Source organism: Carassius auratus, chromosome 2, assembly GCF_003368295.1.
Source record: "Carassius auratus strain Wakin chromosome 2, ASM336829v1, whole genome shotgun sequence".
Lineage (NCBI taxonomy): Eukaryota > Metazoa > Chordata > Actinopteri > Cypriniformes > Cyprinidae > Carassius > Carassius auratus.
This window is the reverse complement of record NC_039244.1, coordinates 9642406-9657630: the sequence shown is the minus strand read 5'-3', so window position 1 is coordinate 9657630 and position 15225 is coordinate 9642406. Positions and strand designations below refer to the sequence as shown.

General features: G+C 36.3%; 1 protein-coding gene across 12 annotated transcripts in view; it reads right to left on the bottom strand.

Annotated features, from left to right (window-relative positions):
- The window catches only part of LOC113115091 (discs large homolog 1-like protein), a 128804-nt gene extending 118514 nt beyond the window's left edge, over window positions 1–10290 (bottom strand). For 8 of the 12 annotated variants that reach the window (XM_026282406.1, XM_026282420.1, XM_026282425.1 and 5 more), the window contains exons 1-2: window positions 9628–10289; window positions 9099–9230 (exon numbers count right to left, since the gene is read on the bottom strand). In XM_026282406.1, coding sequence (XP_026138191.1) covers window positions 9099–9230; window positions 9628–9646 — 151 coding nt within the window. In that variant the 5' untranslated portion in view covers window positions 9647–10289. Of the gene's footprint in view, window positions 1–9098; window positions 9231–9627 lie in introns of all 12 variants that reach the window. The other 4 variants (XM_026282372.1, XM_026282381.1, XM_026282389.1 and 1 more) reach the window with 1 other exon arrangement.
- Between the last annotated feature and the right edge of the window lie 4935 nt (window positions 10291–15225).

Here is a 15225-nt window from a genome sequence, read left to right as displayed (position 1 = left end):
CCCTCTACATAAGCAACTAAATTTTACTCTAGGCGACTAAATTATGTCTATTGTTAGCCATTGGCTAATCAATTCTTAGATTTTACTCGCTAGTGTGTGTGTTCAAGGCTATTATAAGATTAGCACATTTTCACTTGCTGAACACTGAGTGCTTCAGAGTTCTCTCCCAATCAAATGATCTGTACTTTTCAATTAATCTCAATGGATGCACAGCGCACCTGTATTTGCCGAAGTGTAAACTCTGTGTGAAGGGGCACGACTCACCGTCGCTTTACTGGTAGCGCTGTTTCTCACACATACGAAGAGAGCAAGCGAGAGTCTTAGCATGTTGAATCGACACACTACATTTAACTATATTCTATGTTGTCTTCTCCTGTCAAAATAATGAAGTCCATTTAGAATTATTCAACTTTTTCAAACAAGCAGAAGATATGCCGGTTTCTCTGGTAGTGGGCAAAACTAATACGCAAACAACAATTTCATTGGTTGGCGCTCATCTATTACATCCCTGTTTTGATTTCAGCAAATCAGTTTGACTGAACGCAGACAACGTGATTACTATTCATGAACCCAGCAGCTCATCAATCCATAGTGCATTGTATATTATTAGTATGGTAGTAGAATTAGTAGTAGTATTATCTTTTAATAATAATTAATATGATCTATTACTATTTTTTTTTACAGAAACCCAAAAAGTGACAAATATTCATTCATACATGGTTATCAATATTTTAGTACTTATCACTAAAGTTCTATCATTAATTAGTGCTTAATACCATAATATAATGCTTGACTGACTAAGAAGCTAAGATTAAAGAAGCTGTGCCATTTAACAAAGATAAGCTGATTGTAATCATATATATGTGTGAGTGTGAGTGTGTGTGTGTGTGTGTGTGTGTGTGTGTGTGTGTGTGTGTGTAAAATAGTATATCAGTCCGGCGAGTAAACTAAAAATTTTACTAGCCACTGGCTATATTTTCAAGGTGTGCGTAGAGGGTTGCAGAATAAAAGTTCATTTTTACATAAAGGCATTGTGCTAGAAATATTACTATCATTTAGTCAAATGTATGTGATACTGCTACTGCTGTTTGAAAAAAAAAACTATTTTTAAAGAAATAGCAAATCCCCTTTAATTACCAAAAAATAAAATGTGTTTAAATTTCATCAATTAAAATTACATTTGGGTGAAACTTGTTTACTGTTTTCATAATTATATTACCTATAGAAAAACTTTAATCACAATTGTAAATAGGTATAAAGAATGGCATTGGTTTTATTTTGTGTGATAAAAAGTGTTTGTTTTTTTAGCATATTTTTGTGTTTTGCTTTGGTACCGAAATTGGTACCAAATAAATGTTAACTTTTTTGTTATTGTTATCAAATGGATAAGAAAATTTGGCCGATATCTTAGAGTGGATAAATAATGCATTATTTCCTGCAGACACACTTCAGATGTACACCATTCACCATGGTGGTTTTTAATTGCTTGAAATATCATCATTGGAATGCAACAAGTGCAGGGCAAGTCGGTCATATTATAATCAAATTATTAACTACTGTAAAATAATGTAACGGAATCTTTGTTTGCCTGTGTTTTAGCGCATTGTTATGGGAACATCACGTTCACAACGGATCCACACAACTAGCACAGTTAAGCTCACTTGTGCATTTACAGTCTTTTGTGCAATTGTACGTTGTAATATTGTGTTTATTTTATGCATATATATCAGATTATTCTTACGTAATTTGTTTGGTTAAGCTATAGCCTATAGAGGGTTAAAAGAGCGATTCAGTCATATATATATAACATTATTATAATAAAATGTTATGAATTAGTTTGGTTTGGTTTCCATGTTTTAGCGCGTTGTTGCGGGAAGAGCCAAGAGTGCATCCACAACAGAAGTTACACATTCTGATTAGCACGAAATGTTGTTCGAGTTCACATGTGGATATATAAGTTACATTATATTTATGTTTTACAAATATTTGAATATATGATGCGTTTCCCTGTGTTAAATAAGATGGCAGCACTTCAGTTTACCGGGGTTCATTCAGCTCTTCAGCTTCAGCACAAGCAGCTTGTGCACAACATCAATGCACAACATTAAAAACTATAACTGGGAATGTCATAAACTAGTTCTAGTTCTTTTATTTATAAAGCACATTTAAAACAATCACACAACTGACCAAAGTGCTGTACAACATATTGATCATAGATAAAACAAGTGAGTTTTCAGAAGGGATTTAAAAACCAATAAAGATGGAGCAGCTCTAAGGTTTATAAACATAATATTATAAAGAGAATATTACCGTAATAAAAAAAGTTATTATTTTGTTGAATTTCCATGTTTCAGCACACTCAGAGCGTGTCCACGACACATCTGACTATTTGGGGTTTGTAGCATGGGTGTACTGCAATATTGGAAAAAGTCTACACCTGTTTTAAACCGTGAAGGTGAGCCAGTGGATATCATATAACCAACATGCAAACTTTGTGCAAAATTTATGCCGGTGAACATCTTTCACCATGATAGTGAAGAAAGTAAAAACTGACGGCACTTTCGGCATCTGACGACGCACACATTAACAATGCGTATTCTCTCAATGATGACGAGAGATGAATTTCCTAATAAGTGGTAGACGGTTTTAATTTTTTTTTATGTTTCTCTTGTGGCCCGAACATAGTGAAAACAAAGAGAAGAAACATTATTCGCGTTCAACAGGTTGTTTTTGTAGTTGGTGCATAAAATTAATAAAAGTGTTACTGAAGCGTAACAATTTTATTTAGGCTACAGGCCTATAATTTATTGTAGGCTTTAATAACCCCCGTTTTAAAAGACATTTTTTTTACATTTTCATAGAGGAGTAGCCTAAGGTAATAGCCTATTTTTCCCTCTCCCTCACAGGCTGCGAGTCACAGCATGTCAGTTATGCATTGATGTGCTCTGAAATTGTTGCGAAGCAAATTAATTATAATATTCATTTGATAATAAAAGTAACCTAATAATAATGGCCAGAAAATAACAGGTATACATTAATTGGAAATGCCAAATACTCTTAATAATGGTATTTATACTCTCTCAGGCCGGTGACAGGTGCAATATAAATAGGCGTCGGCTCTATTTCTAGCATGCACGTGTTTTCCGCGCGGCTGAGACGCACATCTCACACAGGCAGTCTGCAAGCTCTAACCTGTTAACATGGGAGCCGAATTAAAAACGGACACGCCACGCAGCTGAGATTTTAATTTGATAGTAAATGATGACAGGTTATTTTAATGGGTTATGAACTTGTTCTATTAGCCAGTTTTCATGAAATGGTATTATTTTGTGTTACAGAGGCAATCTAGCAGGATTGTTACATTTTTTTCTTTCCAAGTTACACACGTTATAACTTTGCACACTTGTAGGAGTTTCTTTGGCTTCTACATTTGGCAAATAAATGTGAAAAATATACCTGTGTTATTTGTTAGTAATTTTGCTGGCTTTCAGTTTATGAACAAACCAGAATCAAAAATGAACCTTTTAAAGTTTATAGAACAGATAATATTAGATGGCCACCCTGCCTGCATGGAAGTCCTATTTCCAGTTTTGTGAACCATACACAAAGCATTGCTCATAACTATACCAAATTAGGAACAAAGCAAAACATGAACTGGGATTCAGCCAGAATTTTATTAAACTGAATCAGATTAAGTACACTTTCTGCTTTGAACTGACCAAAATTTCAGTATTCGGTACCGATACCAGTGAAAATCCACGGTTCTCTGTACCAATTTCAGTACCAAAGTAAAACACAAAAATACACTAATAAAAAAAAAACACCTTTTATCACTAAAAATAAATACAATGCCATTCTTTATACTTATTTACAAAAAAGAACAAAAGGGAAAAGGGAAAAAAAGAACAAAAATACTGATAAGACAATAATGACATGAATTCTACTAATAAGAACTATAAAACGCACTTCTAAGGATTTCTAAGGTTTAATGAGCTGCTGAATTCATTAAAATTAATCAGGTTTTGTGCATTTTCTCGAACTGATTTGCTGAAGTCAAAACAGGGACTAAGAATGCATCCAATGAGATTGCTGTTTGAGCATTAGCTCCGCCCACTATTCCAAGGGAACGCCGTTATTTTGACAGGAAAATACATCAAAGAATATAATTTACATGCAACGCGTCAATTCTCTCTCTCTTCGTTGGGTGTGTGTGTGTGTGTGTGAGAGAGAGAGAGAGAGAGAGAGAGAGAGAGAGAGAGAGAGAGAGAGAGAGACAAAGTGACGGCGAGTTGTGCACCTTCACAACAGGGTTTATGGAATTTCAAATACAGGTGTGTTGCACATCCATTTCATATGAAGTGAAAAACAGTTCAAATCGCTTGACGGAGAGTGACACTCTGAAGCACTCAGTCAGAGTGTTCGGCGAGTGAAAATAGATATGTGCTAAACTAGTAATTTTTCAAACTACTATGTAATTTTTCTGCTTTAAAAATAGCAGAAATCACTATATCTATGTTATATTTTTTAGTTGTGTACTTACATTATCCCGACAGTTTCCACGAACTTTCAAATCCGGAGAAAATTATGGTTTAATTTAATTAACGTTTCTTTATTTCCGTTTTGTCGCCCGTCTTTGGCGTCATATAAACTTTGACCCCTCTAGTTTATCTAACTTCCTGCGGAACCGCCAAATACAAAGGTGAACAGAAGCAAAGAGGAGACGAAGAAGAAAAGGAGTAGCTAGCCTTGGTCTAGACTATTATATTTTATATTTATATTGTTTATATTCGTATTTATACCTCAATCAATAACTTAGTTATGGATCATGATTATGCTTTGCCTGCACGTTCTGTGAACTGCAAATGTACGGGTGAAATAAATGACCCGAGAAGGTTTTGGGACAAGATAAGAAACAAGACACGGGTAAATATTGGAGTTGCATTTTCAAGATAGAGTTTTGTGAAAAGCTTCTGATAAACAGGTATGCATCCATTCAGCTAACTGTATCTATCCGTATATTTTGTGAAACGATGATGTCTTGTGTAAAATGCAGACGGAATAGCTCTCATGTATAGTATAATGTAAATCTACATATCTAGCTGGATAAAGTAGCTTCAAATGCAGTTAACTATCTTGTTCGATATCATAGTATAAACGTAATTATAAATATTAACAAAAGGCGACCGTGTTTTTTTAACATATTTTACTACTACCTAAATGGAATATTGATTTGATAGGGGTCTCATAATTCATATATCTCTCCGTTCGAAAAGACGTGACTGTCAAAATACTAAGTTAGAATGAGTGAGGAATGATAGGGAGCGACAGAGCACGTGTTCCAATGAACAACAACTCCCATGAGCCTACGCTCTTTCCCGACGTCATCAAAGTACATCTTATGTTATTATTTTGATTTAGTGATCCCTGGTGGCCAAAAATCCCATACTGTATGTTTAAACTCACACACTGGCGAGTAAAATCAGACAATTTATTAGCGGTTGGCTAATATTAGACATCATTTAGTGGCCCAGAGTGAAGATTTAGTCACATATGCAAGTGATTTACTCGCAATGTAGAGGGTTGTTTGACCCTCTAACTCTAGCACTCTCTATTCTAATAGAGAGTGCTCTATCTATTAATTTACTATCTGCTTGTTTTCTTAAAAAAAAACAATAGCTTCTCTAATCTTTTTGTATTCTGTTTTCTTTTCATTTATTATACAATTAACAAAAGCAAAAAAGGCCTCTAAGACTAGCTTGCTCTATTTTTTTTATTCTATCCATTTTCTTTTTATTTATTGCACAATAAATAAAAACACACAAAAAAAAACTTGCTAAGTGTACTGCAATCCAGCTTAGACTTGTTATACTGTAGCACTTGCAAATCATTGCTCTTTTGTTGATTTTGATTGCTTTGTCATCATTTGCAAGTCACTTTGGATAAAAGTGTCTGCTAAATGACTAAATGTAATGTCAATGTAATGTAAATGAAATTTTACATTATATATAATTAAGTCCCCAATGATCAATGGAACCATGATAAATAAATCTGATAGAGATGTTGTATGTTTGAGACCCAGACAACTAAAGTTGAACAAGTAAGATGACAGTGGATTCATAACAAGGTAAAGATCAAAAGTCCTAAACTTCACATTTGCTATATTCCACAGCGGAGATGACTTATAATTCATCAGAGATGAGCCCTCTCTGTTGAGCCAGTCAAAACAGAGACGTAACTATAAGCCGATTCCCAGGTTTCTCTGAGTGTCATGTTCACTGTTCTGCCTCGAAATGAGATCTGTGGTAAGGCAACCCTTAAACAGAGTGCTGTATTGACGTCTGATTAACAGACCTCTGCAGCCACAGGATAGAATTTCCTCAATTCACAGAGCATGCCGGATCTCTTTAACTTTGAGACGTCTTCATTATCTGATGGCTCATTTAGAGACTTTGCAATGCTAATGCTTTCTGTAGATCATTTAAAAATATATTTATTACCATGATAGACTTTAGAAATTACAATCATTTGCAGGACCACAATCAGCCACATATGGAAATCACAGTTGATTTTATTTTTATAATTTTATTTGTATTTTTTTAGCTGGCTTGATGCTTGCCAAAGTGATTACAATGCACTTTAAGAGATGCTTCCCATCTACTGAAGTGATTTTAATCCATTACATACTCTCTTTCAGACAGGACCTCTGAATAAAGATTAGGAAAAGATATCGGCCTGCCTTTGTGCTATCAAATTCACCATTCCAGCTCTTTATCAAGCACTAAGAGCTTTTTGAAAAAGGTTCTTCTGTGTTTGAATAAAACCTGTCCATTAGCTACTTTACATAATGTCATTTAATCGTACCCCTACTTAGGGTCTCATTTTCAAAACAATTAAGTAGGAACCTATGAGGCAGATGGGTTCTGTCAAGGGTAAACCTGGTCCATCTTGTTTTGCATGCAGGAGGAGACCTGCCCTGCTCTGGTTAACTCTTCTTGTCTGGTGTCCAGGGAGGGATCTTAAGGCTCTAATCATTGAGATACATGCACTGAGTCTGCAGTGATGCTCTCCCAGAGAAACCATCGTAAATCATCAGCCTACGGATTAGGACTAGGGTAATCATGTCAACAGACGGATTACATTTTGTTTGTCCTTTAGAATACATATCTGAAGAAAAGTCAAATTGGAAACCCAATCCATTTTTCATTAGCGGCGCTCTTAAGAACACATGCATGCGAGACATATATGAGAAGAGGGGTATCTGCACGAAATTGTGCAAACATGAATGACGGTATGCATGAGGGCGATTACACATACGGTGTATGAATTTTATGCTGAGCACAAAGATTCATCAGGGCAGCTTGGAGCAAGATGGTTTTCTGATATACAGAACAGTGCTGACACACACATAACATTATTGTGTAGCTCTGTGTAGCAATGGAAGCAAACATTTACAGCTTGTGGTCTTGTGATATGCAATTAAAAATTTGATATACTCCCCCATCTATTACTAAGTTTTTCTGCTTTTACAAACCGAGTTTGCTTTTAAAACTGACGCAAGACACATTACAGAAATATATTCTCAAAGAGGAAGCTTACCAGTCTTTATCCTAAAACATGTGACCATTTCAGTACACAAATCTTAAACAAGTAACCAAGAATCACTTCCATGTTTTTTTGGAAACAGAGGAAGAAATTATAACAGGAAGCCTCCACACCTTGAGGGTCAAACACAGGGACCCCTGAGAAACTCAAACAGGCTGTTCAGCATTCCTCATGATTGCCTTCCTTACCTAGTTTGCAATGGCTGACCTAAGAGAATTAAGTAACACTGCACTGCAAACTCCCCTCAAACAAACTACAAGATAAAACAATGCAGATATCTTCATACAAGAACCTTCTGAAATAATATTTTAGATAATGGTTTATAGTTTAAATAAACATGAAATTTATAATTTAAATTTAAAATATCAAATTTACCATTCATAGCACAGTATTATAGGTACTCTTTAGACAATATATGAATAGACAGGAAAGCTGTTAAAGGTTTAGTTTACCCAAAATGAAAATTGTGTCATTAGCCGCATTTCCACTGTCGGGCCAGTGCGAGCCAGGGCTTAAAACGGGCCGGGTGGGGCTAATAGCATCGGGCCAGTGGCACCGAGGCCAGAATAGCACAACGTTTCCACAGTCAGGGCCTGAAGTGTTATCTCTTTGAAATGATCCGCAGCGCTGAGCTCTCCAGACACGGAGACAGACACTTTGTTCATAACCACTCCTCTAGCCCCAGCTGGCCCGCTTTTGCCCAAGGTTTCGCGTCGGGCCAAAAAACCCTGGCCGTTGGCCCCGAGGTGGACGAGGTGGCCTACAAGGCACGATCAAGCCCCGGAAGTGACAGTGGAAACGCGACTGGCCCTGGCACGGACTAGCACATCCGGTTCAAGCCTGACAGTGGAAACGCGGCTATTAATGACTCACCCTCATGTCGTTCCAAACCCGTAAGACCTCCGTTCATCTTCAAAACACAGTTTAAGATATTTTAGATTTAGTCCGAGAGCTTTCTGTCCCTCAATTGAAAATGTATGTACGGTATAAACTATGACTTTTATTCAGCAGTTTAAGGTCAAGAAACAAAGTTAAATGATTATAGTCATCTACATGTCAGTAAGTTCCCATCCTTCTAAAAATGGAGGCAATGATCATTAAATGCCAGTATAGATTGAGTAACACATACCCCTTGGTTTTTACTACTTAACACCTCTGTGCAATCACAAGCGCCCACCAAATGTTTGGAGGCCAAATGTCACAACCTCCACAGACGGAATATGAACACCCCGTGAATGAAAACAGATACTGATTATTTCTAACAGTGCTCACAACAAAGTTCAGTCACTGGTATTTTCTCTTTATATGTAAAAAATAAAAAATAAAATAATAACAAAACAGATAGACAGACAGACAGACAGACAGAGATAGATAGATAGATAGATAGATAGATAGATAGATAGATAGATAGATATCATGATTCAGCACATGGTGATAAATAGTAGCTCTCATAGCATGACACAGTACTTTCATTATTACTAGGACAGTGCTGATACCTATAAGCGCCTGGAAGAGGTTACTCTGGAAGATGTCAATGACTCTCTGGATGGAGCTTCTCAACTGCCTGTCTTCAGTGTTACCTAGTTTTAACCGGTATTCCTCCAGCAGTAACATAGCCTTCTGTGCATCTGTACGGGGCAGACAGAAAGTTTTCATGAATTACTCGATGACACGATACTGCAGCAGACAGTATAACGCGAAATATCTAAAACTCGTCTGTAAGTTTGGCGTCATGAGTGAACACAGCCCAAGTAAGACATATCGTTAAATTACTTTACTGATTTTTTTTAAACCTATACGTGGTGACTGGGCAAAACATGCACAGTCCGTATTTCCAAACAATTGTACAGTTAAACATATTCAGTTAACGTTACCTTTGATATAATGATCTGTAAACGACAATAACTTAATAATTTACAGTCTGAAATGTTTAGTTAAGCCCCAAAGCAGTGAGTAACGAACTACTATGTCAGACTGTGTAAACGTATATCCGATGTTCAATGAGTTTTCTCATGTTTATCTCACCTTTTTTCCTTACTGGCATGTTTCGCTTGGGCTCTTGCACGATAACAAATCCAGCAGAGCTCGCGATTGAATTTAACAATACACGCGATAATAAAACGCTCCTCTCCCAACACGCGTCCGTCCAGAGTGTCTTTGAGGAGTCAGACAGACGCAGCTGGCATGAAACTCAAATGTTTATCCGGTAAACATCGGGACGGTTCAGGCTGATATGAAAATGAGCCGCTTGGATTTAGTGCACAGGGAGAGCTGCACTTCTTCAACCTGACAGTCGCGCGACACCACAGAATTGAGCTTTACTCCACTGACAGCCCTGCGCTTCCATTCAAAAGACACACAGACGCTACGACTCAGCCTCCACCGCCAATCTGCTCCGCGTCTGCGGGGGGAAACTCAACATAAGTTGCCGCCAGTTGCAGGGCTTCCAAAAACTCCCCAAACTGCAAATATACTCCGCCCTGCCGTGTGCTTGCAAGGGCTCAATGTGAACACAAGCGATTCAAATCCTCACGTCTGCAGTTTGCTACATTCTTCTTCACCTTCGGTGGAATGAGGTTTGTTTTCCTAAACGTCAAACTTCTTTCGTTATCTCCTCCTCTTTTTTTTCTTCCTATGTGTCAGAAATTCCAAACTTTCCTCCAAAATGGCGTCCCAGGGTTAGAAGAATCACGTGATTATAGACCCTACCCTTGACCGCCCAATCATGGGACGCAGCTACCTTTCAGTTCAGGGTTGGGAAGGTGAGACTTGACACTATCTTAAAGGAGACTCAATGACTCAAGCAGGCAAGTGGTATAAACAAGGGTCCATTTGAGGATATAGGCGCTTAAATTAATGCGGGACATATTATGATTGAACTTTGCTATGCCTAGGCTGTGTTTTCAATCCAAATGAAACATTCACAAGTATTACTGCACCAGCTTTGATTTACCAATCACTGCCATGGAGTTTTTAGTAGATGTTCACGTGTAAGCTCAAACGAGGGGGCATTATGTAAAGCCACACAGGACCTGTTCTTGAGATGTGACTGCACAAAGTTCTCTGTGTTAATCCCAATGGTCAACCCATAGGGTAGAATTAATTTGGTGTTGCCACTGGAAAACAAAGAAAGAGAGAGTAATATATATATATATATATATATATATATATATATATATATATATATATATATATATATATATATATATATATATATAAATTATGTAGTGTCATAAAATATTGTAAATTTTTTGTGCATTTGCTGCAAAATTCTTCATGCATTAAAAAAAATATCAACTGTGAAATAACCTTAACCAGGTTAAAACAAAAACATCGCCTTGTACTCTTAATTTATTAATGTATTTCAATCCCAGAATTGATCAAATCTAGCGCATACACCACAAAAAAAATGCTTTACAAGCCTAGATTTTTTTTGTCTCGTTTCCAGCTAAAATGTCTAAAAACTCCTAAATCAAGAAGGGTTTTCTATACAAGTAAAAAAAATTTGTCATTTTTTTCAGGCAAAAAAAAAATTAAATTAAGTGAATTTTTGCATGAAACAAGCCAAATAATCGGCCAATGGGGATGAGCAAAAAATCCTGTTTTCTGTTTGAAATAAGATTATTTTGCTTACCCCATTGGCTTGTTTCAAGCAAAAACTCACTTAATTTTATTTAATTTTTTTCTGAAAACAAGACAACAATTTGTACTTGTCTAGAAAATCATTTTTGATTTACATTTTTATTTTGTTGTTATTTTGGCTGAAAACCTTTGATTGAAATGTGTTTTTTGCAGTTTGTCATGTTTTATGAATGATCCTCTCAGATCTTGAAGAAGTTATCTCCTCTTTGCCACAGCAGTCAGGTTTGCAGTGTATCTTATGGACATTGGATTTGCTTTGAGTATTTATTTAGATTTTGCCTTTAGCAGCATATCAGTCTTGTTGACAGACACGTGCATGCACTGTGTACAAGTTTTGGGGAGTCTGGCATTTTTGTGGAAGTTTTCATACTTTCATTTGTTTAAAATGTGTTGTTTTATTTAATATTAATGAACTGTGTCAATGTAATAAACATGTATTACCATTTGAGACTGGGCATATTCTCTGTGACAGAATGTGGATCTGTAAGCAACATGACATTGGCGCTTCCCAGCACATGTCCATCCCGTCTGGCTCTCTCATACTGAACAGTGATTATAGCAGCTGTTTTTGCTTTCATCTGTGGACAAATTGCTCACAATTAATCTTGGCATAAATCAGGATTTTGGCAGCAGTGTTGGTGAGCATAGTGACATGAAATTTTGTCAACAACAAGGGAAATAAATAGTATTTTCTCTGGGCAGGAAGTGCTACAACTTTGTAAATATTTGTGACTGTTTGGTTGTTTTTGCTTTGTCACCTTTAATGATGCTGTTGAAGTTGCTGTATTGAAGTCATTTTTACCAGCATTTTATTATAATCAATCTTTTTGGTATTATGATAATTGTATAGAAGGATGGCATGTAATTTGATTTTATCCTCTCAATGTGATGATGGCCTATTAAACAAATCCCAGTTGTAAACAGATAAATACTCTGCCATAATTTCAGTGGGCTTGCAGAATGCCAGGATAATTATCGATCCAGAGTAACAGCTTATCATTCATTTGTGCTGCATCTCAGTACATCAAAGGTACTCTCCCTATTAGAAATGTCAGTCATAATGCCAACATTGACGTTTCCAATGATGTTTATGTTGTAATTCTCTGAGAAGTCAAATTTAGTGATTCTTAATACACATTTAAATTGATTAATCTTGATCAAACTTTAAATATTTCACATACTTTCGAAAATCCAGTGTTTTGTTGATCCTGATAAGTGCTTATTGTCACATTTGTAAACATATGAATGCTTTCTTCTTCCGTGACGAGATTTGGTGTCACGGCATCTTTGTTTCTAGGCAGACTGTTAAAGATGTTAATCCTGTATATTTCAACCAATCCGATGATGACTTTGAAACTCCTGAAGTGTTTCCAATTTTGTGTGCCATGTACAGTCAACAGTCCTTGGGCATGATGTCTGAGGCTGAGACTATAAAAGTCCTGCCGGGACCATGAAGGGATGAATAAAATGTAAGAAAAAAAAATACATCCATAATTTTTCCAAACTGCTTGTTCTATGTAGGGTTTCAGGGATGCTTGAGCATATTCCTGTTTCTCAGTAGACAGGGAAACAGCCAACAGTCTCTGGAAATCGATGCTTTCAGTTCACCTATCCTTCATGTCTTTGGATTGTAAAAGAAATCCAGAGCTTCTGGAGGAAACCCATGCCAACACGGGGAAAACATGCAAACTCCAGCCAGGACTTGAACGTATGATATATAAAACCACATGTGATGGACTTGGTGTCCATCCAGTGTGTTTCCGTGTATCATAATTCATGCCTGTGTTCCCCTGTCTTGTTCATAGGACTCGTTTTGTAATGTGTTTCTGTGCTACTCCAGTGTTCTGTGTCCCTGTTTACCTACCTGTTTACCTACCTTACAAATCCCACATCATAAAATAAGTCTGTTAATGTAATATCCCACAGTAGTATTGATACACAAGACAGGAAGTCTTATAAACATCCAAGCAGGCCTAACAGGGCACTTGGCAGACAGTAGCACACATTCTGTAGTATAGTGTCTCTAAAAACAAAGCACAATTATTGAAGCAGAGGGGTTGTTGTGCAAAGTTGAACCTTTCTTCACTGTGCAGAAAGCTCCCACTTGGCACAGGTGTGCTTGAAAATGTAGAAAATATACATAAAAAATATATTAGGAAAATATGAAGAAGACTACATGATACATGGTGTCATTCATGAATAAAGGTTTATTTTAAACAGAAATGTGGGTTAGTCTTGTTTATCAATAAGTTTAAAGCAAAGTGTTCTTACATTGCTAAGCAGTCTAGAACATTAAACAAATAAGAGCTGAACATCTGCATATTGATAGGACTGGGATATTTTTGCGTAGGGAAAAAAATATAATTAAGGGGAGAAAATAATAAATAACGCCTAATCGTTTAAGGTGTATAAACATACTAAGTTCTGCAATTAATACGAGTTTATTTAGGATTATGTAAGTGTGACACTATTCAAGCCTGTTTACCTACCTGCCTAGTTGGCTACAATCATTAGTTCCCATGACAATGATTTATCTCCACCCACTTGTTGCCTTGTTACGATGAGTGTTTAAACCCATGTGTATGCCCTGGTTCTTGGTCTAGTCTTGTGTCTGTTTATTAGCTGTTGCATGTTTGTTTCCCTGTTCGTAGTTTCTGTCATCCTGGCACCTTTTAATTACATCTGCATTTGGATCCTCTCGCCTTTTCTACCTGAATTCAGCAAGCTAACACCCTGCATGTGGCCAAAGACACATCGACATCTCCATGACCCTATGGGACAAATGGTTTGGAAAATGGATGTTCAAGTCAAGTCAAGTCATTTTGAGCTGTATTGTCATTCCGTTACATGTGAGGACATACAGTGGAACGAAATATCGTGCCTCACAGGACCACTGTGTTACATACAGACATACAACAATTAAGTCAGGTCACCTTTATTTTTATTATGTTTCATACAATAAAGACTGTGTCGAAGCAGCTTCACAAAGATAAACAGGAAGTAACAGAATCGATTATTGAAAGTCATTTTAGTAGACAGTTTAGATATGGTCATCGACAATTAAAATTAGTAATAGTTTCATGTAAATCAATCAGCAGTTCTAAAAGGCAGCAGTGTTGTTATTCAGATCGAGTGAGTTCAGTGTTTGATTCAGTTCAGTTCAATCCCAGTGTTGATGTAGCAAGATGTGATTCAGCTGTAAAGCAGCCCTATAGAAAAACACTGTGCCATTATCTAGCTTAATTCAGTTCAAATTGTGTTTATCCGATGGCATCAGGGTGGATATAAAACCCGTATAAAATTACATACAGTAAAACAAAACATACATAAAACAACACAAATGTAAGCAGACATGTAAACATATTCTGAATATTAATAAAATGTTATGTATACATTTATATATTATTGAACTTCTGCATAAAATAAGAAATTTTAGGTTGTAGTGATAGATAAACACTTTATTGTCAGACATTTTTCTTACATCACAGTATCTCAGATTTGACGGTAACAATGTATATTCATTCTGTGTTATGCAGGATATGATTGGTATTAATAATGTTTTCCAGACTTAATTACAATGGTACGTTAGTTTATATAACATCTCAAAGGGCTGGCAAACAATCTTTGAACACATTCTTATTTAATTAAATAACTGGTAACACTTTACAATAAGGTTCCATTAATTTATGTTAGTTAATATATCGATTAACATGAACAAACAATGATCAATACATTTATTACTATATTTAGTCATATTTATTTATTACGGACAACTTTTGATTTTAATAATGCATTAGTAAATGCTGAAATTAAAATTAACTAAAATGAATAAATGCTGTCTAGTATTGTGTTGGGTTTCAGGTCTGATCACCTGCATCTTTGCTGTCTCTTCTGTTTGTTCTGCTCGTTGTCCACGTGGTTTTGTCTCAACCCTCCTTGTTTGCCTGCTCATTAGCTCATCTTCTCTCATGCCAGGTTATA